Source organism: Benincasa hispida, chromosome 9 (assembly GCF_009727055.1).
Source record: "Benincasa hispida cultivar B227 chromosome 9, ASM972705v1, whole genome shotgun sequence".
NCBI classification, from domain to species: domain Eukaryota; kingdom Viridiplantae; phylum Streptophyta; class Magnoliopsida; order Cucurbitales; family Cucurbitaceae; genus Benincasa; species Benincasa hispida.
The window spans coordinates 61,253,069-61,278,474 of record NC_052357.1 but is presented as its reverse complement, the minus strand read 5'-3'; the positions used below and the strand labels follow the sequence as shown (position 1 = coordinate 61,278,474).

The window sequence follows — 25,406 nt, the reverse complement described above, 5'->3', positions numbered from 1 at the left end:
CCTCAAGAGGTTGAGGATATGAGACGCATTCCCTATGCTTCCGCAGTAGGGAGACTGATGTGTGCAATGTTATGTACTAGACCTAACATATGATACGCAATAGGGATAGTCAGTAGGTATCAGTCCAATCTTGGATACGATCATTGGACTGCCGTTAAGAATATCCTCAAGTATCTTAGGAGAATGAGGAACTACATGCTCGTGTATGGCACTAAGGATTTGATCATTAATGGATACATTGACTCTGATTTTCAAACCGATAAAGATGTAAGAAAATCTACATCGGGATTAGTGTTCATTCTGAACTAGGAGCAGTAGTGTGGAGAAGTGTGAAGCAAAACTGTATTGCAGACTCCACAATGAAAGTTGAATACGTAGACATATGTGAAGCAGCAAAGAAAGCAGTATGGTTGAGGAAATTCTTGACAGATTTGGAAGTCGTTCCAAATATGCATCTGTCTATCACCCTATATTGTGATAATAGTGGTGCAGTTGCAAATTAGAGAGAACCAAGAAACCACAAGCGCGAAAAGCATATTGAGCGAAAATACCATATGATCCGGGAGATTGTACATCGTAGAGACGTTGTAGTGACCCAGATATCTTCTGAGCAAAACATTGTTGATTCTTTTACAAAGGCCCTCACGGCTAAAGTGTTTGAAGGTCACCTACAGAGTCTAGGTCTACGAAGTTTGTAAACTAGGACAAGTGAGAGAACTTTTGGGTATATTCCCTAGTTTATTGTATTCATATGTTTATTGTACTCATATGTTTCTCCACTTAAATTCAACATTGTTGATACTCCACTAGGAGTTTTAGTCCAAGTGGGAGTTTGTTGAATTTTTATGTCCTAAAACTCTAGTTTGTAAATTAATAAACATATTTGTTTTGTTTTTGATAAAGTTGTTAATAAAATTGTAATCTTTAAATCCAATAAACTAAGGTTCTGAGGCTATTTAATGTAGTTTGAACTTTATGTAGTGCATATATGGATCAAGTTCAATATATAGCCAAAATGGTCTATAGTATATGAATAAGATTGGGCGCCTTATTCTGGAGACACTATGGATGTGGCCCACTTTGAAGTTAGTACAAATGATGTTATCCTGAATCATTCATATAGAGATATGTGAGTGAGGGTATCCTATGCAATGAGTTTTCATAAGACCTGAACATTAAATAGTCACTTTTTAACGTTCTAAATGTCGTTTATTTATAAAACTGACTATTTTGTTAATTGATGACCTAGGTAACTTAATCTTAATCCTGAGCTAACTATGAACTCCTGTTCACTCAGAATTATCCTTAAGATCTACATAAGTGAGGGCCCAATAAGCCTCCCCATTTTAAGGTAAGATCGGGTGAATAGCTGAGAACAATAGGGTGCAAGACCGGAATTCACTCCTACCCGTTATAGGGATAGTAGATAGGTTGTTCCCTTTAGTACTGAATCCAGGTCTTGAACAAGGGGCCCCACCCTCTCCTTGGCCCGAGAGGGATTCGGTTTATAGGTTGGACCTTAAACCAATTGTTCATTAGAGGATAAGTGGAACTTAAGGAATAAGATGTAGTCTCGGGGGTAAAACAGTTTTTATGACCCAGTCGAGATTACGAACAACCTGTGAAGGATTAGCTTACTAATCATGGTTATATCATATGGACACAAATATACCTATAGTGAGGGGAGTGCAACTACGGGACTATAGTGGAATGACCCGTGAGTTAATGAATGTTGATTAGCTCCATCTAAAGAATTTAGCCAGCTAATCTCGGATCGTTGGAGCCCATGATTTATAGGTCCATTAGGTTCCCTTACTAGCTCATATGGAATAAACTTAGAACAGTATGATAGAATAATTCGAATTGTTCGAATTAGGTGAAGAGAAAGAAACCGACAAGTATATGTGATATAGTGGTCGATTTTTTAGTTTAGAGATACAACTTTAATATTTAAATATGATTTAAATATCAAGAATATGAATACGTTCATATTCGAAAGCTCGGAAATAATGGAAATGGTCAAAAATGTAAAAATCAAAGAGTTGACTTTTGACTTTGAAAAGTCAAACTTTGACCAACCTTATATTCAAATGTGATTTGAATTTCAAGAAAGTGAATGGGGATTTGTGCTCGGTAGGTCAAAATTAGTCAACACGGAAAAAATCATAAAAAGTCAAAATGTTGACTTTTTGGTCAAAGTTTGACTTTGACCAAATGACTATTTTGCCCTTTGACTAAAGTTAGTAGGAAAATCCAAACTTTTGTTGGATAATTCCACTAACAAAATAGTGGGCTAGGTGTTGGCTTATAGTGGATACATTAAGCCCACTAAGATAGTGGATATAGGTGTTGGGTTTTTATGGATTTGTTTCATGCAAATGTTGCATCGCTTTTTTTCTATAAATTGGGCTTTTGAATTTGGATTAAAGATTTTTGCCATTTTTTGCAATTTTTAGTTTCTCAAAATTGGGCTGAAAAAATTAAAAACCCAACCCAAAAAATCTCCATCTTTTTCCATCTCTTTCTCTCTCTCGGTTTCTTCATCCACCGGGTCCCACAATTTGGTTCTGAGTCCAGAGGATAGTAGGTCAATTCTAGTGGTGGTCCAGAAGAGTTCAGGTCGAGATTCAGCGAGGAAAAACGGTTTTCGGGAGCTTTAAAGGTAATTTTTAATTACTGTTTTTTTCCTTCAAATTGCATGTTTTTTCCTTTAAATTAAAAGTAATTAGAGTGTAATTAGATCCTTTTTCCACTGCGTATGCTTCATGTTCCATCATGTTCATACATGTGTTTACAAACTACAACACCCTATGAGATTTAGGGCATCAACCTCGAATCGATCCATTTATGGGTCGAAACATGCATCCAGATCTTGGAACATTAGATTTGATACAACAATCAAATCTTTTGGTTTTGATCAAAACGTTGATGAACTTGTATCTACAAGAAAATCATTAATGATAAAGTAGCTTTTATAATATTTTATGTTGACGATATCCTACTCATTTGGAATGATGTAGGGTACCTTACTAACATTAAGGAATGGATGGCAGCCCAATTCCAAATGAAAGATTGGAGAGATGCACAGTATGTACTTGGGATTCAAATCATCAAGGATCGTAAGAACAGAACGCTAGCTCTATCTCAAACAACTTATATCGACAAAATATTGACTCGATATTCGATGCAGAACTCTAAGAATGGTTTGTTAACTTTCAGGCACGGGGTTCATTTGTCTAAGGAACAGTGTTCTAAGACACCTCAAGAAATTGAGGATATGAGACGTATTCCATATACCTCAGCTGTAGGCAGCTTAATATATGTCATGCTCTACACTAGGCCAGACATTGGTTATGCAGTGGGAATTATTAGTAGGTACCAGTCCAATGCATGGTTAGACCACTGGACAACGATTAAGAACATCTTCAAGTATCTTAGGAGAACGAAAGACTAGAAGGTAGTGTATGAAGCTAAGGATTTGATCCTTATAGGATATACAGACTCTAATTTCCAAACTGGCAAGGATTCTAGGAAATCCACGTTAGGATCAGTGTTTATCCTGAACGAGGGAGTTGTAGTATGGCGTAGTATCAAGCAAGGATGCATTGTAGATTTCACTATGGAAGTTGAGTATGTAGCTACTTGTGAAGCAGCAAAGGAAGTAGTTTCACTAAGGAAGTCCCTAAGTGATTTAGAAGTGGTTCCAATGGACTCGCCCATCACCTTATACTATGATAATAGTGGGGCAATAACCAACTCTAAAGAACCTTGCAGTCACAAAAGAGGAAAGCATATTGAGAGGAACTATCACCTGATACGGAAGATTGTGCAATGGGGAGATGTGATCGTCACAAAGATTGCCTCAGAGCACAACATTGTTGATCCATTTACAAAGGCTCTCTTGCTAAAGTGTTCGAGGGTCATCTAGAGAATCTAGGTCTACGAGACATGTACGGGCAAGTGGGAGATGTGTAATGGGTATATGAATGCCCTAGTTTATTGTATTTAGCATTATCTCACTTTTTGGATTGTGTACAATCCATTGACTAGAGTTTTAGTTCAAGTGAAAATTTTTTAGGTTTTATGCCCTAAAACTCATAAATAGTAAATGTTATTAATTGACTGTCATCAATAAAAAGTTATAGATGTTAAATCAATAAATGTTATTGTTTGTATTATTGTCTATTTTGTCTTAAGAACCCTAAATCCAATAAACTAGCATCCAAGGTTGTCTTATGAGTCTTGAACTATATATGGAGATATATAGGGTCAATGTTCAAGATATAGCCTAAAGGGTCTATAGTGTAGGAATAAGGTTGGGTACCTTATCCTGTTAACACTATGGATACGACCTACTTTGTATTTGATACAAACGTAATGATCCAATACGTTCGTGTAGGTGACACACAAGTGAGGGTATTCTATGCAATTAATTTGCATAAGACTAAACTGCGAAATAGTAACCACTAGATTTAACACCGTTCACTAGTTAGGTTTCTATTTCAATAGGATGACCTAGGCGACTTAGTCCTAATCCTAAGTATATTATGAACTCATGTTAATGAGGGATTGTCCTTTGATTTGTATGGGTGAGGGTGGCCAAATCGCCAACCCAATATGCATGCCATTTTGGGGACAAAACTGAGTGGCGAGTTGGGAACATAATAATACATGATAGAATTCATTCTTTCCCGTCTTAAGGGTAAGTTGATGAGTGTTTCCTTAAATGGTGTCTTTGAGACTTGAACAAAGAGCCCTACCTTCTCATTGGCCCGAGAAAGGTTTCTGTTTATTAGTTGGACCATAAACAGATTGTTCATTAGAGGAGCACTGGTACTTAATAAGTCAGTGGTAACCAAAAGGTAAAACAGTAATTTGACCTAATTGAAGTTAGATTACTCGTGAAGGACTAACTTGCTGGTATTGGTCTATATCCGTGGACATAGAAAAATATCTGTAGTGAGAAAAGTGCAATTGTGGGTCTTTAGTGGACTATACGCACAATTAACAAATATTGATTAATTTGGTTAATGAGTTTAGCCAATTAATCTCATATCGTTGGAGCTTCTGATCTATAGGTCCATCAGGTCTCCTCATTAGCTCACTAGAGGATACTTAGGGATAATTTGAATTACTTACATTAATTTGAGGAACCTATATATTAATGTGGTTAATATATAATTAATTATGGGTATGATTTATAATTAAATTGGAAAGTAATATTTGAATAAGATTCCAATTAATTAATTGAAGTGAATTAGATTCATAAAGAATTAATTAATAGAGAAGTTTTGCACATATACATGGGATGTATATGATAATTAAATATACACATTAAATTGGATTTAATGTATAAATAGTTATTTAATTATTGTGCAAATTAAAATTAAATAAGTGTTATTTAATTGGGCCAATTAATTAAATAAGTATTATTTAATTAATTATAGAAAATTAAAATATTAAAAAAAAGACTTGTCTCTTCTCTATATAAAGATCTTCTTATGGCCCTTTGGGAATACTGTGAGACACACATTCTTACCAAAGAGAAAGACTAACAATACACAACACCCTAGTGTTATTGTGCATGATTTTCTCTAAAGGAATCCTCTCTACTCTCTAAAACTCTTTTCTCCTCTCCCTCTCCCAATAGTTAGATACCACCTATCCCTCTATTGGAATCCCAGAGAATAACGAGATTACTCTCGTGGTAGTATTCGAGATTGTTCAAGATGTTCGTGATCAAAATCGTTGGAGATCCGTTCGGTTGAACTAGGAGAGGATTGTTTGTGGCACTTGGAAATCTACAAAGGTAAGAATCATTCTAATCTTTTCACTAATGCATGCTAATTTTACATGTCTATATCTTATGTTTTTGTATAATGATTTTGTTTAATGTAAAATCAATTTGTGGAATGCAAGATGTTCTAACAAAATGCTTCTGCTGTGAGATTCGATCTCCCCCTTCACTATCTTTCATTAACCAAATTTTTACAGTGTTGTCCATTTCAATCCTAGCAATGTGATAAATATCTGATGGATCAAAATCCTAAAGCAAATATATTGTCAGTACAATTAATATCATAGGTTTCAAACCAACCAAAATATGAGTGCATAAGAGTTCACTTGACATACAATTGGAAGATGGAGTAGGAGATGTGAAAATTACAAAAAATAAATGTATGCAGTCTATCCTGACCACACTTAAGACCTCATTATGTTGACCATCTGCACTAGCAAATACCAATTGTAAATAAATGTATAGAAGCTTGTTGACCTTTGAAAGAATAAGATCACCGAACAAAGCCGTAAGGGGAAAGCGCAACCAAAGGTTGTGGAATGTTGCTAAACGATGACAGGAACGTACCTAAGCTGTACATTAGGTTGTCGCCGCTAGTTTTCTGAAGTGGTGTGGTTGAATCAATGCTGCAGGTGTGTCATACGTGAAGATGGTCACCAGTTATTGCTTGCCTGTCGCCCTAGCGTTGCCAGAGAAGTGTCATCACCATCGCTCGATGGTGGTTGCTGTACCATCGCCGGTCGCTGCAGGTCATGAGTGTGCTGGTCGGGCATCAACAACACGTAAAAGAGCGGGAGTTTGGACGGGCTGATGCAATTCGCGAAGGATGTGGGGAAGGAGGAAGAGAGACAGAGAAAAGATAAAGGTGGGCTAGGGATTTTCTTTTCTTTTGAGAGGGAAATAAAAATTGGAAGGAAGGGAAACAAAAAAAATAAGATTAAAAAATTATTTGGGATTCAAAAGAGAGGGTCACCTACAATGTCGGTTTTAAACCGACATTATAGGCACGCCTACAATGTCAGGTTTAAACGACATAAAAAAATTCGTTTTTTTTTTTTTTTAAGAAATTGATATTGTACATCCGTTTTTAGTTTTTTCCAACCGACATCAAAAGCTAAATTTTTTGTAGTGCTTGCATGTTAGGCTTTTTTTCAAGTAGGTTTAGCCCCCTAAGTTGAGTTTATCAGTAATATATGGATGCAATACATGTATTTTTTTTTTTTTTTTTCTTTTTAAATTTTTTTTTTTGGTTCCTCGTTGAGTTGGGTTTGTATTTTTGCGTTTCTGTTATTTTTTTTCCTTCTGTTACTCTGTATTCATACCGTCTTCATTGTTTCAAACCATTTTTTTCCTCCCATTTTTTTTCCAAATCTTCTCCTACCCCTTCAGTAATAGATCATGCATCTTCCCAACTCAATTCAACTCAGCATTCTAAACCTAGACATTCCAACTTGACCAAACTCTGCACCCTAATTTAACTCCACATATAATTTCACTCCTCAAATAATAATTACAACTCAATTCAACTATGCACGCCAACGCTCTTTTCTAAAATTTAATAACAAATATAAGTAGCAAAAGAAAATGTTGATTGAGAAATGTAAACGGTTGGGTTCAAACTGGTTTGAGAATTAAATCGCTACAAATAGACAGAAAATGAAAAACTCGAACCAACCTCCCATGTTACATAGCCAAACCATTTGAATGAATTTGACTAGAATAACAATACTCTCCACACCCATTGGGGTAACTTGGTTGGAGAGTTTTTTTTGGAGGGAATTGAAACAGATATCCAAAACTTATATTTGTTTCATAGTTTTCAATACTTTACATGGTAATAAGCTATTACAAAGCATCATCTTTCCCATAGACGAGTTTTTCTTTTCAAATATGTTGGTTTTCCATTTTTCCTCCTTTTTTTTAATTTTATATATAATTACATATTAAATATATTTTGTTTGTTAATTAATTATTTACTGTTAATTTAACAAATTTAATATAAATAAATATTTGATATAATAAATCAATAATAATCTATCAGAATATTTACTTAATTTATTTTTACGATAAAAATTTATTAAATGAATGTAATTACATATTTACATAAATTATTAAATAATTAGCTAACAATATCTTAAATATGTTTAATTACTAAACTATGATTAGTAAAACATAGTTAGTACAAAATTTATTTTTTAATAATAGTAATAGATTACTTATTTTCTTTTTATTATCAAATAATTATTTATTGAGAATAATTTTAATTAGATCATTTCATAATCATTATTGATTATTTATAATCAGTTCATTATTTATTGTGATTAATTTTATTACTTCATTCATTGTTAACCTATTGTATTTGTAAAACTGTTTTAGTATTCTTTATTAATATTATTTGTTAATATACCATATTTTAATCTTATTTTTTCATTTTTATATAATATATTATTTATTATTTAATTAAAATTTAAATTATTAATATGGAAGGAATAGTTAAGTATTAGATTATAATTAATATGATATTTATTAAGTATATTAATTAGTTAATTTTAATTATAAATTACTCTATTTTCAACTATTTATGATTAAAAATATTCATGATTCTTAATTAATTCATTTTATTAATATATTGAACTATATTTATTGTTTACTTAATTAATCTATTAGATTTGAATAATAGTGGCAGGCTTAATTTTATAAATTAAAAATAAATTAATTTTTTTTCATAAAATTGTGATAGTATATTCCACGCAAAATCAAACAAAATTGTCGATAACCCTCAAATATATTATTTACTGGTATCCTAATTCTCAAACATTCATTATTCTTAGTATCTATAGAATTATGAACCAAAGGACCCTCATGTAATCAAATTAAAGTTTCGAAATTAGTATTATGATAGAAAGATTTAATGAAACAGTCAAATATTAATGTCACATCCACTGAGCTGTCACCGCCGAAGTCTTTTGAGAATAGATATTTTATAGGGAAACTGAAATAGAAAACTGATATTTTTTTTGAGCCGGAGGGGTAGCCTTATCCAAGAACGTTTCAGGACGATTGTGATACACGTGGCAGTGAGCGGACCCTTTGATCTGGCCCGCCGCCGTCGACGGTTGAGAATATTTTATTTATGACGTAAGCCAGAATACAGGGTGAAGATTCCGCAGACCCAATTTTATCCATTGCTTTGCTTTCCTTCGAAAAGGTCACAAACACCCTCCAACAGTTATAAAATTTATTTGGCTTATTCCCCATTTTCGCCTGCACTCCGGATATTTTTCCTTAAAAAATATATAATGGATTATTCGGGTATTTCTCAAGAAAATAAAAAGGAAAAAGGAAACACAAGCAGGCTCCTTCTATTTTAGTTATGTGTTTTTTTTTAAAAAAAAAAATCAATTCCTCTTTTTAAAAATATTTTTGACTGAAAAATCTAGTTCAGCAATTTTTTTTTTTAAAAAAAGACAATAAAATAATATAATAATTTGAATAAATATCACTCTATATTTCTCAATTTTTAGTTGTATTAATTTAAACTCTGAACTAATAAATATAGCAATTCAAACTCTGAATTTTTACCTAATCATTTGAAACTTAGAATTTCAATTGATTAAAACTACTAAATTTTTAAAAATCAATCATTTTAGACGATACGTTATGATTATCTTTGAAAACCATCAATATATGTGTGTAGACTTTTTTCAAATGTCAGTATGGACGATTTTAGTTCATGCATAGATGATTCTAAAATGAATTTTTGACCAATAATCTAAATTGATTCATTTGTAAAGATTTAGGAGTTTAATTGATACAACTATAAGTTTCACACGAGGTTTTTTCAAACGTAACGTAATAAATGGTGTAAATTATTACACTTATAAAAACAATATTTAAATTGATTCAAATATTAGTTTAGGGTCTCAATTGATACAAAACTTTTTAGGGATATGAATTAAGATTTTCCCTAGTTTTTATTTAAAACAGTACAAGATGTGAATACATTTGTAAATTTATATAAAAAAAAAATGACGTAAAAAAATACAACTTAAATGATATAAAACTTGTAATGGTCAAATATTTGAATTCTCTGTCTTGAATTCTGTCTTGAATTTTTTAAAAAGTTATTGGAAATGGTTAATAAGAACTTTTTTTTTTTTTTTTTTAAGTTAACAATACAGATGTATTTCAATAATTTATTTAAACATAAAAATGAAAAATGAAAAAAATAAATCTCTAAATAAGAGGGATCAAGTTATATTTTAAACTTGATCTCCTTTTTGTTTTAACCACAATTGAATTATGTGATTAAAACTCTTTAATAAAAATTAAGAAGAGATCAAAATAAATAACTTCAAAGAAAAAAGTTTAGTAATGAAATCAACATATGGAAAGTACACTAATGTTCCTAATGAACATGTCAACAGTACAATAATGATAATGAAGTACAGCAATCAAAAGAATATTTAAAGAAGGTAAAAGACATCAATTACCCTCTCTTCCACACTAAATAATTAATAAATATGTTTGTAATTTTCCAACTCCGTCTTTTTCTTTAATCTTTCTTAATGGTCCGAGGGCCAGAATGGTAATTTAGAGTACATATGAGTGAATGAATAATTAAGCAATGGCGTGTGCTATGAGCAAAAGTCTTCATTCACACTCCTTTGCAGACTCCATTTATCTTCTTCCCCGTCTACCGTTTCTCCTTATCCGTTCATCTTGTCGGTCTTTTCTTTCCCAGTTCTGTCTTTTGATTTTCCGTCAATTTTCTTCTTTGATCTCTGTCGTTGATAATTTGTGAGCTTAAATTTAGCCATTGATTCCGTTGTTGAATTCAGATTTTGGGTTCTAGAATTCCGCGATCGAGAATCTGGCGGAAATTGTTTTACCGGATCAAGCTGTGATCGCCGATTTTTAGCCTACTATTCGGAGACTCCTGTTACGAGTTTTGGTCGTGATACGGCCTGATTTTCGTATCTATAAAAGGTAATGGATCTTCAAACACTTCCGAGTGTTAAGACTGATGATCAAGACCCACTTTATTTCCCACTGACGATAATGATAGATAACCCTGATAGGTAATGGAAAACGTTGAATCCGACTCTATGAATCGTTTATCTACTCTTTTTTCTTTGTTTTCCGTGGAAATCTCGTCGCCAGGGTACTGATTTTTTAATTTATTTAAACTGATGACTCTTAGCACTGTTTAATTTTCATCGCCTGAATTTGCTTACTTCAAATTTCAATTTCCTTTAAGTGAAGACTTTAAGTTTGCAGCGTTCACTAATTATATGCGTTCGAATCGCCAATTCCTTAAGCAAATTTAGTAGTTGTTGTAATTTTTGTGTTTTTTTGGTCAAGATTGGGGATTATGTATATTAGTTTTATCTGATCATTTTCATTTGGGTGAACTGAAGGACGCGATATGGGGTCGTTGCAAGGACCAGTTGTTTGCCCTACTTTTCGTGCGAAGCAAGCAGGGTTTTGTTCGTTGCCAATCAATCGTTCTTTAATGGCTTTTAGTTCTCGAAGAGGTGAATTATGGGGATTTACCGGGCTCAACGGTTTGAATGCTAAGTTACCAGCTATTTCTCTCAAAGGTTGTGCTAGAAAATGCAAGACATTGCGTTGCAGCTTCAGTTCATCATCTGACGACAACGGAAGTACAGCCGAGAACTTCAACGAGAAGGATGAAGAATATGTTGAATCGAGCGTGGTTGAGGCTGGTATGCTAAGCTGATGGCTTAAATCCCATGATTAGCGTTTTATTTTAACGAATAGAATGTCTATATATTGGGAATTTAATTCTAATGTATGTTAATTTGTAGTTAGATGGTGAATTAAATAATGGAAATGCCGTTTGGTTTGTTTGTGCTGTATAGTTGAGGTGAAAAGTGGTGCCGATGGTTTCGTAATTAAAATGAGGGATGGTAGGCACTTAAGGTGTGTTCACAACAACCCTCACGGCGGGCATCTGCCTGATTATGCTCCACATCCTGCAATTGTGTTGAAGATGGAAGATGGGACTGGTCTTCTTCTTCCCATAATCGTGTGTATGTATTAGTGAATGATAGTTTCAAACATGAGCTTAATGTTATTGTACAAATTTGATTCTCTTTTCTATATGGCCACTGTCAACGTTCCATCTTTTGCAGTGGAAATGCCGAGCGTGCTGCTTATGGCTGCTGTGCGCAATGTTCCAATTGTATGTTTTCTTTATCTTCTTTTGAAATTGGATATATTTTTTTCGGAATTTGAAATTTTAACAGTTATTACTATTTGTTTCCAGGCCAGACCAACAATGTATCAAGTGGTAAAAGAGATGATCGACAAGATGGGTTATGAAGTATGCTTTGCTCCATTTTTCTGTTTTCCCACCTTGTCTTCTGAGTTTACTCTGCAGTATAGCTATAGTATATGTTTTTAAGTGGGATGTGGCCTCTTTCTAATGTTAATCACGAAGATTTTATTGACCAATTCAGGTCAAACTTGTAAGGGTTACCAAGAGAGTGCATGAGGCATATTTTGCTCAGTTATACCTCTCAAAGGCACGTATAAATTTCTCCCTCTGGATTCTTTACCCCTTTCTTAGGTAAGTATAATAGAGTAAAATTGTGTGTGTTTCAGATTGGTTGTGACACTGACTGCCTCAGCTTTGATCTCCGACCTTCAGATGCTATAAACATTGCAGTCCGATGCAAGGTAAGTTAAACAGTTTCTTGCATGCCTTTTCTTGGTTGAGAATAGAGACTCGGGTCAAGTGCTTCTTTAAGTTGCTGAAAGAATTGCTGAAATATTTCAGTCAGTATGTGGCACTGAATTGCCTGCAACTACATAAATAAAGAATTGCTGAAATATTTCAGTCAGTATGTGGCACTGAATTGCCTGCAACTACATAAATACTTTGTCATTTGGGCTTTTGAGTAATTTGCTCATTTACTATTGGTCACAGAATGTCTCTTTTCATTTGTATGAGTTCTATTTAGATGTTTTTTCAAATATTGGGCATGATTATGTGCTATGATTGCTGAATCATGTCACTTCTTGCAATTGATGCAGGTCCCAATTCAAGTGAACAAGTATCTTGCATACAGTGATGGTATGAGAGTTGTTGAAAGTGGGAAGCTGTCAGCCCAGGCCCCTGCTACGGATGGCTTATTATTCACCGAACTGGATAGGTAATAAAATATTTTTGCAGTCTCATTTTCTTTTGTAGAAATTAATTGCTAAGAAACATGGACAAGCTGTAAGTTTATTATACACATAGACAAGGCAATGCCTTGTTCCTAATTAGAACAGAGGATATATAGAGGTTGAGGATTTTCTGTGGACTTCAGCATTTTCCACATTACTAATCTAGTATTTTAAACTATGATACATCCATTTAAGATAGAATTTGATAGAACGGATACAATATGTAACAGTAGAAGAAGTTGAAGTGGCTAATAACACATAAATTGATGAAATATGTTATATCAAAGGTTTGTAATGGAACTGCTACCAGGGCATACAGTTCTCAAATGGTTTGTTGTCAGAAACTCAAAATAAAATGTTGGCACTTGTTTATACTTAAATGAAGAATATTGATAGTTCTCATTCAAATAGACCATTTTCTGTTTATATCTGCATATATGTAAACAATATTTTACTATAATTTAACTGTCAGTGTTAGTGTCCTATCTATGTAGGATCCGAAAACGTTACCAAACTGAAGCACTAAGCTTTATAGTTTGAGTTTGTTCAACCTTTGTAGATGGGGCTTAGAAATTGATCTCAAGATTTTAACTGTGCGGAGAAAAGTTCTCCATTCACAAATTGCTGTGGACAGACTAATGGCCCCTTATATTCTGTCAACAGAAATTTGAGACTCTGCTTCATTTGACTAGAGAAAATGGTTCAATTGAATTCTTTCGTTTTCAGGCCTAGTGGTCAGCCTTGTGTTGAAGCCAAAGAGTTCAATCTCATAAGGAATATGCTGATTGCTGCTGTTGAGGAGCGCTATAGAGATGCTGGTAAGTCTGTTTCTCAATAATATATATATATATGTTATGGCATGATCATCATACTTATGTTCATTTATGAATGTTCTAAATCAATTTCATTTCCTTGATTTGGTACGGATGTTGGTGTTAATGTGAAGACAACATCAAATATGTGAAATCAGAATACCAAAAATAATTAATTGCTTTATATGGGATGGCCTCGTTGTTATACTTTTCCAATCACAAACAAAATGCCTTCTGTTTTGGATAATTCAAATAGTGTATCGTAGGAATCCTCCCTCTGTTTAGACAAGTGCTGTTTTAGGACAAAAATAAGCCCCATTGAGATGGGAGTTTATTCAGTTTTTGAGTTGAGCAATATGCATTTGGTTCTCATGGATTGTCTGGTATTTCAGCTCAATGGAGGGACAAACTCAATCTCCTAAGGGCTAGGAGGAATTTGGCATAACAAGAGGTAGGGAAGCTCATTTATTATCCTGTATTAGCTGAGATGTTGATGGCATATGTTACACTTTCTATATTCAATGTTTCTGTCCCACTTTTTCTTTTGGTGGAAACAAGGGAATAGAGACTGAAAAATACTTGCTGTTTCAGTTACTCCTGAAGATAGCATACCTGTACATAGAACGGAATTGTTCGTGGCCGAGGTCGGTTTGCGTGGGTGAACTATGTTGCCTCTTGCCTCTTCTACTTGCATTATGTATTTAGCAACTCTGTGAATATACATATCTATATATATGTGTAGATAGAACTTGGTTTCGGGTCCTTGGATGTGTTGGTGAAATGCATGACATAACCAATTGCTTTGATGCTTCACAATCACAATGATGAAGTTCTGAATGAACTACATTGCTTATTTATAGCAGTGACAATCGCCAAGAGTCCCATTTTCCTTTTACTCGCTGACTTACATTTAGTATAGATGGTATATATTGTATATTAAAAGATCTTTTTAGTCTAATCATTGTTGGGTGGGGAATCATTTTGAAATGGTGATGGCTTGTTTATCAAATTATACTCGAATTAACAAAAAGGAATAAAAGAATTATAAATGAAGTAACGATCCAAGGGATGAAAGCTGTATATTCTGGTCTCTGGGTATTGAATTTGGACATTTGCATATTGATCTGCTTTAAAAAAATAAGACGATAATAATCGTTTATTGATTTTATTCTTATGCTTGTTTATTTTATTTATTTTTTAACTGATGAACAGATTAGACTACTGATTTAAATTTACTAACGTATTTATAAGTTTAAATGTAGATAGTGTGTGGGATGAGGGATCAAATTTCTGAGATTTTACCTCAAGGTTATTATATACTTGATGTTTACATTGTTCGTACTTTAAATATGTTCTTAACAATTATATAAGAGCTAACTTCGTAATTTAATTGGGAGTAAATTAATTATTTATTTGCAACTTGCAATTAAGTTAACAACTTGCTTATTCTTACAAAAAGTTGATATTATAATGTGTTCTATAATTTAACAAGTACGCCTAAAAATAATATATATATTTTTTTTTTTTTAGAAAAACCGTCTATATATGTTGGTAAGCTTCATTTTGATTCTATGAAGACATTATTTCTCATACTATGGTTACATTGCTGAAATAAAAATTAACATGAGAGAAATAAAACAGAGAAATATGATATTCATAATACTACCAACTAAGAAATGCAAATTTTGAAGAGATGGAATCTAATCCATATAGATGACCAACAAGAACTGTGTGCTTGGCTCCCCTGAGTATAAATATCGACAATTAATCGACCTGCACGATCACAACGCGAAAGATAAAATTAGTCTCTACCAATGTGCAAAAAAACCCAATCCTGATGTGCAAAAAAATCGCTGAACTTATTTTACTAATTAATTAAGTTCAAGTTCTCCTAATTAAGTGTTTAAGGTGTGTTTTAACATTAATGATAAAGGTCACTAAGCATGTTTAATTAAATCACATGTCTAAAATGTGAAAGAAGGAAAATTTTCTAAGTGTTACGAGTATATGCATCTAGGTTGTAAACATAGTCGACGCATAGAAAGTTGAGAATAACAATGGCAAGTCGGAAAGGGCAAGAAAATATGTTTAGTGTGAAGAGGCGCATGTGGCCAATTCTATTGAATTATGCAACATACATGTTAGGTGGAAATTAATTAAGCAAACTCTTCATGCAAGGCCAAGTGTAAATAGGCTTAGGAAAGAAGGAGACTGTTTTGTCAAATGTTTTCTAAACCTTAAGTGAGGAAGTGTTGCTGCCATGTGAAGATTTTGAATGTTGAAGAATTCTCGGCAAACTAAAGGAGAATTTGAAGAATCCCTGATCAATTCCAAAGGAAATAATGCTCAAATTCTAAGGTAAGTAAAAGCTAAGTTGTGTTTTAGCAATTTCCTTAAAGGGAGTTTAGTTTCTATGAATGCTGGAATTAAAGTTAAGAACTCTGGAAGATTGAATTTGGAATATGTTATGGATGAATAAGCAGGCAACTGCATACGAAGAACAAGCAAGCAACTAATCCAGTGATGTTATGCATTGATGCATACAACATAGTCAGTTTACAACAAAGGCGCTTGGAGTACATCGCATAGTAGACATTCATCACATAGGCTAAGAAGGTGTTTTAGCGCTTATTCGAAAAACCTTAAGGAAGGATTCCCAATTATAAGCCAAGTTATAAGGTAAGATGGCTAATGATAGCCGATGCGATGAAGATGGTTTCGATGCGTCGAACTTAGTTATGATGCAATGAATTATTAGTATGCAGTGAAGTTAAGTTATGCATTAAGCTAAAAGAGGAGCTAATTATGTTGACCAAGGGACCTTTTCTTTTCAGGGTAAATGCAAATAGGAGAGGCATACAAACCCCTTGGATAAGTAGCTCAAGGCAGTGAGTAACAAGTTTTAATTTTAATAAATGTTTTCTAATGTGAGTTTTATAAATGAATTTCAACGCATAGACAGTTCATATGAAATTTTATATTATGATTTTCTTCAATGCATGCCTTAAAAATGAATGTTGATCGTATGATCCATGTTTTTAAATGATGAAGTTATTTATGAGTCTAGCATACGTTTTACAGTAAGCCCATGTTATGTTGTACCGCATGATAAAAATTTATCAAGGAAATTTTATAAGCATACTCCATATTTTGCAAGGCACTATGCGATGTGAAATCATGAAGTTTGATCATTTCAAATGCATATTCTGTATATGTTCTCAAATGTCTAAATGTTTGTGCCTTATACAAACCCTACTCCAATGTTGGTACCGAAGGTATGATAAGGTACCCAGATTTCAGTGATGTTAGAGATCCTTGACACTGAAGGTATGGTAAGGTAGTCAGGACCCAATTCAGCTTTGCGTGCACATATGACGATGTTATTGAGGTTGATGAGATCGAGAAAAAGCCCTCTTTCTCAATTAAGGTTATTAGGGATTGCGCAAAAGGGCTCCCCCACATGTTCAGGCAGTGGAGTAGTGATTTTTTTTCAGAAAGATGCTAATGAGTTTATTTCATGATTTTTTTATATGATATATTTTTGTGATTTCGGTTCCATTTCCAAAACCTTAATTATAATTGTATAACTGTTTCCTTGATAAGTAAGTTTATGTTATTTATGATTTAAAGTATGTTTTATTTAAAATAGTCATCCACCATGCTTCCTAGCTCACTTTTTAAAAATGTTTTCTTCCCCAGGTAGGATCATTGATATTCATAGTACTACCAACTGAGAACTGAAAATTTTGAAGAGATGGAATCCCATATAGAGGACCAACAAAAACTGTGTGCTTGACTCCCTTGAGTATAAATATCGATAACTAATCAACCCGCACGATTGTAATGCGAAAGATAAAATTAGTCTCTACCAATGTGCAAAAAAAAAAACCCGATACTGGTGTAAAAAACCCAATCTTGGTATATAGTTCTTGATCTCAATTTCTGTACGTGAAAGGTGTAACCTGATCTTGATGTGCAAAAAAAACCGATCTTGACATATAGTTTTCAACCTCACTTTCTGTACATGAAAGGTGTAAATCGTTGAACTTGTTTTTACTAGTTAATTAAGTTTAAGTTCTCCTAATTAAGTGTTTAAGGTGTGTTTTAACATTAATGGAAAAAGTAAGCTAAGTATATTTAATTAAATCATGTGTCTAAAATGTGAGAGAAGGAAAATTTTCTAAGTGTTACGAGTATGTGCGTCTAGGTTGTGAACATAGTCGGTACATCGAAAGTTGAGAATACCAATGCCAGAAAGGGCAAGAAAATATGTTAAGTGTGGAATATTGAGTCTCGGGTGAAATAGAAGGAAGTTAATGCTCAGAGGAAGTAGAGGACTACATGCTTGGAGCTATGAGGCACCATGCAGCTAGTTCTATTGAACTATGCGATAGAAGATTATGCGTTGAAGAGAGAAGGAATAAGTGGCTGCAAATCCATGCAATGAAGTTAAGTTGAGAGTGAGTAAGCAAGTGGTAGTCTTGTAGGCGTCAATGGAAGGATAAACATGTCCGATGGAAATTAATTAAGCAAACTCTTCATGCAAGCCCAAGTGTAAATGGACTTAGCAAAGAAGGAGGCTGTTTTGTCAAATGTTTTCTAACGCCTAAGTGAGGAAGTGTTCCTGCCATCTGAAGATTCTAAAGGTTGAAGAATTCTCGGCAAACTAAAGGAGAATTTGAGGAATCCCCGATAAATTCCAGAGGAAATAATGCTCAAATCTAAGGTAAGTAAAAGCTAAGATGTTTTTGAGCAATTTACTTAAAGGGATTTTAGTCTTTATGAATATTGGAATTAAAGTTAAGAACTCTGGAAGATTGAATTTGGAATATGTTATGGATGAATAAGCAGACAACTGAATACAAAGGACAACCAAGCAACTAATCCAGTGATGTTATGCGTTGATGCATACAACATAGTTAGTTTACAACAAAGGCGCTTGGAGTACGTCACATAGTAGGCGTTCATCGCATAGGCTAAGAAGGTGTTTTAGCGCTTATTCGAAAAACCTTGAGGAAGGATTCCTAATTATTAGCCAAGTTATAAGGTAAGATGGCTAAGGATAGCCGATGCGGTGAAGATGGTTTCGATGCATCGAACTTAGTTATGATACAATGAACTATTAGTATGCAGTGAAGTTAATTTATGCATTAAACTAAAAAATGAGCTAATTATGTTGACCAAGGGAACTTTCCTTTTTAGGGCACATGCAAAAAGGAGAGGCAAACAAACCCCTTGGTTGAGTAGCTTAAGCCGGTGAGTAACAAGTTTTAATTTTAATAAATGTTTTCTAATGCGAGTTTTATAAATGAATTCCAATGCTTTGGTAGTTCATATAGAGTTTTATATTATGATTTTCTTCAACGCATGCCTTAAAAATGAAGGTTGATCGCATTATCCATGTTTTTAAATGATGAAGTTATTTATGAGTTCAACATGTGTTTTATACTAAGCCCATGTTATGTTGTACTGTGGGATGAAAATTTATCAAGGAAATTTTATAAACATACTCCATGTTTTGCAGGGCACTGAGCGATGTGAAATCATGAAGGTTGATAATTTCTAATGCATATTCTGTATATGTTTTCAAATGTTTAAATATTTGTGCCTTGTACAACAAACCTTACTCCGATGTTGGTATTGAAGGTATAGTAAGATACCCAAATTTCAGTGATGTTAGGGATCCTTGGCACTAAAGGTATGGTAAGGTGGTTAGGACCCAATTCAGCTTTGCGTGCACATATGACGATGTTATCAACGTTGATGAGATCGAGCAAAATCGTTTTCTCTCAACTAAGGTTATTAGGGATTGCGCAAAAGGGTTCTCCCACATGTTCAGACAGTGGAGTAGTGGAGTTTTTCAGAAAGATGCTGATGAGTTTATTTCAGGATTTTTTTTAATATGATATATTTTTATGATTTCGGTTCCATTTCCAAAACCCAATTCACTCTTTTAAAATGTTTTCCTCCCCAAGTAGCCGTGGTTGTCCTAAGGCCTAGTAATTCTCAATCAGATCCACATAGACTGGAAGTCTAGGTGGCTCATCATGTTTTGTTATTTAGTTTTTATGTCATTGTAGGGAGAATAGGGTAGAGTTCGTGTTGACTAGATGTTGTATATAAGCTTGGTTTCAGAAACTATTATGCATGTTGATGCTGATATTTCTGATTAGTAGTAAATTATATGCTTTAAGCTATTGCTGAAACTATGTGTTAAATTCTAGACAATTATAAATTGTTAATCAGGTTTAACAAGTGCTAAGGATACACGTTTTCAGGAATATGTTGGACAGTTAATGTGCTTCGCATCTCTTTTTGGATTAAGAGGTTTATCTGAGAAGAATGTGGCAAAAGGTCTCTATGATTCTTTTTCTGATGGTTGTTTCTTGAAGCGTAGGACATAAAGTTAATGGTTCTTGTTTGATCAGAATGGACGAGTTTGATCTGAGGACAATTTCCTTTAATATCAACTTGAACGGGTCAGCTTCAACACCGAAGTAAGTATGATTCTGTTTTTCCTTTCTTCTGTTGTATCTGCATATAAAATGTCAACGTTACAAGTTCCAATCATGTCCGTGTTCTTGATTACGAAGATTCTGTACTTCCATGAAGTCGATCATATTGTAAACCTTCGTCTTGTTAATTCTATAATCGAACTTCGTTGTTGCTTGAACTTGAGAAATTACTGCTAGGATATATCATCAAAATAATCTCCAGTCAGAAGAGAATACTGTAATTTAAATGAGCAAAACGAGAGAAAAGGACTGATGCAGATTAAAACTGGTTGACCTATAATGGATTATGTGGAGATGTTCTACAATTTCCATTAGTAGAAAAGGAGGAATTCGACGGAGCCACAAGCGCATCTAGATTACCGGTGCTCTCTCTTATCAACTATATTAGGCTAGTAGACAGATGTGGCTTCTTATAGTAGCTTTCTTTGTTTAAGAGAAAAACCTGCGAAACCTCCATTAATGATCTAGTGTGTATAGAAAAATCGATTCCTGAGATGCATGTAGCATTTTCCATGCTACAAATACAAACTCCGATTGCATCTGTACAGGAAAAATAATTCAGTTCGACGACAAGATATGAAAGCATAGATAATGCTCTTAATTCGAAAATTGAGTAAAATTTCTAGTTGACTTCAAGGGGAGGTAACAGTAGCAGCAAATCTAAGCTTTTCCTGAGTCTGTTCTGAGGTCTGGCAGTCGAGTTTTCTCTTGCTTGCCATGGAGGAATTGAATGAGGCCTTGAAGTGAACTTGTAACGTTGTCACTCTTCATTAGCTCACCAGCTAATTCAGCAGGCGTTGCCTCAACTTTATCTAATAGTTCTTCAATTTCTTCAAAGAGGGGATGTTCCTGAATTAATAGGTAATTATATGCTAATATCTTGAAACCACTAAGGTCGCAATAAGACATATGCAGGAGCAAATCCGTACGCCCAGGTCTCAACAATGCCGGATCTAGCCGCTCCAGGTGGTTCGTGGTTAATACCACTATCCGCTCGTCTCCACAGCTCGACCATAGGCCATCAATGAAGTTCAATAATCCAGACAGAGTAATCTGATTACAACAAACAATTTGATAAGTATCATCCTCAATATGTCATCAAGCTTTAGATGGGAAAAAAATTTAGTTTCTTGTCGGTCAGGGACCTACTACCTTTTCATCCTCAGCAAACTTGGTTTGATTTTCTGAATCTGAACTCCTGTCTTGCAGCTCAATAGAACAATCAATGTCCTCAATTACTAATATTGAACGACTTCCAGTGCCAATCAATAGCCTTCTTAAATCTGAATTGCATTGGACTTCCCTCAGATCCATATCATAAATGTCAAACTTCAGATAGTTAGCCATGGCTGCAACCAAGCTTGATTTCCCTGTTCCTGGTGGTCCATATAACAAATACCCACGTTTCCAAGCCTTTCCTACTCTTTTATAATATTCTTTCCTCTCAATAAACTTATTGAGATCGTCGATCAATGTCTTCTTAGTTTCAGGGTTCATGGCTATAGTGTCAAACGTGGCTGGATGATTGAGGTCGATTGAACCCCAATAATCAGTCCCACTATAATCTATTGTATGGAGCTTCACGGCTTTCTTCTCATCTCTAATGGCATTTGCTTCTCGTAGAATATGTAGAAGATAGAATCTTAGTGCCATGTCCCTGTGTTTCTTGTGAAAGCTTAGCTCGAAGTGTCTAACATCTGAGCGCTCAAGCACATTACCGTCGCGGTTCTTACTTGAAATTGGTTTTTCAATACGCGAAGAAACCAAAACCCACTTGAAATCGACACCTTCGAATATGTCAATAAGTTCTTGATTCCTATCAATGGTCACGGCTAATTCCTTCTGTTTTTCTGGCTTGTGGACCTTAATCCTTCCCGAGGATGAAGAGAGCTTTGTGCCCAAGTAAACATTAGCAGCGTCAAACATTTGGTTGGCGGTAAGCCCATCAAGTTCTTCGATAACGATGATGAGTTGGGAGGAGAAACGGGTTGAGAAGTCATGGAGCCGTGCGAAGAAATAGTCTCGAACCGCATCGGGAATTAGTTCGTTGTAGAAGGTTCGGAGGAGCACCGCGGAGGCGGTGAGTGATGCCACCGCCGATAGAATGGTCTTGGCCGAAGGCAAGCTCTCCTGTGGATTCACCATCATTTTGGCGAGCTGAGGGAATATAGACTATGCTGGGAGAGAATATCTGTGATCAAGGTGGAGAGATTTAGAGGCCTTTTGGTCGTGGGTTTGAATTGCTTGGAGAAAAAGAAACTAGAACCATCTTCAGCCGCTTCGGAGGTTTAATCGGATGTCATATGTCAGTGGAGATGGGTAGTTACGATTGATTAACATTGTTCGGAGTCTTCGGACACGGAGACTGATTTGATGAAGAGCCCGGGCATTGGATCCACAAAAGCCCTTTTTTAGTTCAATATTGGGCTTTTGCAAGGAACCTTTTGAGCTGGGTTGGTTGTGCAAGTGTGTTCTACGTGAAACTGTCCGAGCCCATTTATTTGGAGGCCCCAATTATCTAATCAGGTGGGCACGGCAGAGATGCTCCCTCATCAACATTATGCGATGGATACATTGGTTAATGGTTAGGAACTGGTTTTGAAAAATATCTATTTTTACGATTTTTCAAAAAATTGTCTATATGTTTCGATAGGTGCGTAGTCGATTTCTTTTCTTCCAATTTTGCTCTCCAATTACGCTATACTCGAATATGCATCCACCTTTTTTTTTTTTTTTTTTTAAAAAAAAAAGAGAAGAGATGGGGTGTAGTTAAATGATTTTTTTTTTTTTTTTTTTTAAAAAAAAAAGAAAAAAGAAAATTAACTTTTTTAATTTTTAAAATTTTTTTATGGTTTTAAAAACCGATTTGATGGGATTTCTTTTTGGGTTTTTCGGGATGAACATTTTAAATTTATGGGTGTTTGGGACACTGAGTTGAGATAGGATATTTGGAGTTTATATGTTTATAAAATTCATATATCTGTAGAGTTCATAATTTGTATTTGGGGTGCATAGTTATTTAATCTGAGTTCATATGTATGTGTTTGGGGTGCAGAGTTAAGTTCATATGTTTGGGTATCTGATGTAGGTTTTTTAAGTCTGTGGTGGCTGTTGAAGCCCGAAGTTAGTTGCATGAAAGTAGTATAAGAGTTGGTTACTAAAGTTTGTATAAGAGTTGGTTACTAAAGTTTGTCATCGGAGGTAGTTGTCGAAGCCTCAGATTAGTTGTTGGAATTGCTCCCTCAAAGGTGGTCATCGAAGGTAATTTTCATTGGAGTTTGTAGTCGGAGGTGGTTGTTCAAGCCTACAAAGGTGGTTGTCGAAGTCGGTCATCGAAGTTTGTTGTCCGAGCCTAAAATTGGTCGTCGGAGTTAGGTCATCGAAGGTGGTTGCTGGAGCCCAGAATTAATTGTCGAAGTTGGTCATGCAAAGGTTGTCGGAGCCCAAATTTCGTTGCTATATTTGTCATCGGAGTTGGTCGTTGGAGTTTAGAGTTGATCATCGGAGCCTAGAGTTGGTTGTCGAAAGTGGTTGTCGGAGCTAAGAGTTAGTTTTCAAAGTATGACAATGGCCGATTAGTAGAACCATAAAAAATATGGGTAAAATGTACATAAGAAAGTAAGAAATTTAAAGGTGAAAGGAGTGTTGGTTTAATTTTGAAAAAAATATTTACCAGATATAAATTATTGTCTATTTTGCATTATCAATTTTGAAAATAAAATCAATTTTAAATATTTTCATTTTTAGCGCGACGCACTAGATTTAATAATGTATTTTGGATTCAATATGATTTTTTTATAAAAAAAAAAACTAGTTATATAGATTTTGTGTTTTTTGATTTGTTATAGTTTCCCATAAATCTAGACGAGAATTAGTTGTTTCATTTTTTTTAATTGAGTCGATAATTTAGTATGTAGATTTTGTATGTAGAAGATTTTAGAAATAGAGAAATATGGAAAACTATTTACACAAAATAACAAAATTTTAATATTTTTTTATAAAAACATATAGAAATCTATAATTATCAATCGGTGATAAAAATGGATAGAAATTTATCATTGATAGATGCGGATAGAAGTCTATCAATGTCTTTTTTGCTATAACAGTAAGTAGTTTGACATTTTTTCTGTTTGTGAAAACTTTCCTTGTTTATGTATATAAATATTGTTTAATGGATTGATGAGCAGTAAGGGCATATTTGTCCATTTTTTTTTTGTTAATTATCAAGTAATTTAATTCAATATTTTACATTTAGTCATTTTTGGAATATAAATTGAGTTTAGATATTTTTAAAATACATTTGTTCAGTCGCCCCTTAATTTAATTATTGAAAAATTGTATTTTATGTTGCATTTTGAAAATGGAAAAAACATATTCAAAAGCTATCCATCTTTCAATCGTCGAGCTACTCTATCAATATTTATAAATTTTAGACGAAAAATTCATAATCCAAGGGTGGAATCATTAATTAGTGGTGCTTTGATCCTTCTTTTTAAGAAAAGCCTGGGTGTATATTAGGGATTTAAAGACAAGTAAAAGTTCTTAAATTCTACAAAGTGATGCTCCAATTGTTTTTTTAGGCTAATTTCGTTGATAAAAGACGAGAAATTTGAATTAAACCCTATATATCATGTTCAAAACTAAATTAAAATAAAAATAATGATGATCCTCCTAAAAACTCGTAGTTTGTAAAAATTAAACTTATTCTATTAACAAAAAAGTTATTATTGAAATTTCTATCAATAAAGATGTTATTGAATTGCATTCTTTTATAAATCCAATAAACTAACCCATGGCTTAAAACTTTATTTAGAGATATAAAAGAGAATCAAGTTTTAGTATATAGTCAAAACAGTTTGTAAGTATATTGATAAGATTGGGTACCTTATCCTGGGACACTATGGATGCAACCCTCTTTGTATATGAAGGTTCTCGATTTAAAGAGATCCATGAGTAGAAGTGGATCGTCCAAATTCCATTTAGATTGAAAACATGAATTTACAGTAAACATATAGATTATGCATTCTAAGTAGAATTACAACATGCTTTTAACAAGAAATAGAGTTCAAGAGATTATACATTTGA

The 25,406-nt window shown here is 33.9% G+C and overlaps 2 protein-coding genes across 5 annotated transcripts; one reads left to right on the top strand and one right to left on the bottom strand.

The window, feature by feature from the left end:
* The first annotated feature begins 10,367 nt into the window (after positions 1 to 10,367).
* Positions 10,368 to 14,701, top strand: LOC120086396 (bifunctional nuclease 1). Of its 4 annotated transcripts, XM_039043025.1 has the most exons (12): positions 10,368 to 10,521; positions 10,639 to 10,786; positions 11,218 to 11,526; positions 11,683 to 11,853; positions 11,956 to 12,005; positions 12,090 to 12,146; positions 12,283 to 12,348; positions 12,428 to 12,502; positions 12,860 to 12,978; positions 13,721 to 13,812; positions 14,199 to 14,257; positions 14,398 to 14,701. In XM_039043025.1, the coding sequence occupies exons 3-11, from the start codon at positions 11,226 to 11,228 to the stop codon at positions 14,249 to 14,251; spliced, it is 984 nt and encodes a 327-aa protein (XP_038898953.1). In that variant the 5' UTR covers positions 10,368 to 10,521; positions 10,639 to 10,786; positions 11,218 to 11,225; the 3' UTR covers positions 14,252 to 14,257; positions 14,398 to 14,701. The 4 variants fall into 4 exon arrangements, with proteins under 4 accessions (XP_038898953.1, XP_038898951.1, XP_038898955.1 ...); XM_039043023.1 differs by having other exon boundaries at positions 10,439 to 10,786; XM_039043027.1 differs by having other exon boundaries at positions 10,439 to 10,786; positions 14,365 to 14,701.
* Positions 14,702 to 20,773: 6,072 nt separating this feature from the next.
* On the bottom strand, positions 20,774 to 22,638 carry LOC120086625 (AAA-ATPase At3g50940-like). The gene is made up of 2 exons (XM_039043363.1): positions 21,474 to 22,638; positions 20,774 to 21,374 (listed from the first exon to the last, which is right to left on the bottom strand). Exons 1-2 carry the CDS (start codon positions 22,467 to 22,469, stop codon positions 20,982 to 20,984), a joined length of 1,389 nt encoding a protein of 462 aa, XP_038899291.1. The 5' UTR covers positions 22,470 to 22,638; the 3' UTR covers positions 20,774 to 20,981.
* Between the last annotated feature and the right edge of the window lie 2,768 nt (positions 22,639 to 25,406).

Coding starts and splice junctions, on each gene's coding strand:
- LOC120086396 (XM_039043025.1), top strand. CDS start 11,226: ATGGGGTCGTTGCAAGGACCAGTTGTTTGCCCTACTTTTCGTGCGAAG. Junction 11,527..11,682: donor ATCGAGCGTGGTTGAGGCTG/GTATGCTAAGCT, acceptor TGTGCTGTATAG/TTGAGGTGAAAAGTGGTGCC. Junction 12,349..12,427: donor CTCAGTTATACCTCTCAAAG/GCACGTATAAAT, acceptor TGTGTGTTTCAG/ATTGGTTGTGACACTGACTG.
- LOC120086625 (XM_039043363.1), bottom strand. CDS start 22,469: ATGATGGTGAATCCACAGGAGAGCTTGCCTTCGGCCAAGACCATTCTA. Junction 21,375..21,473: donor AGTTTGCTGAGGATGAAAAG/GTAGTAGGTCCC, acceptor TGTTGTAATCAG/ATTACTCTGTCTGGATTATT.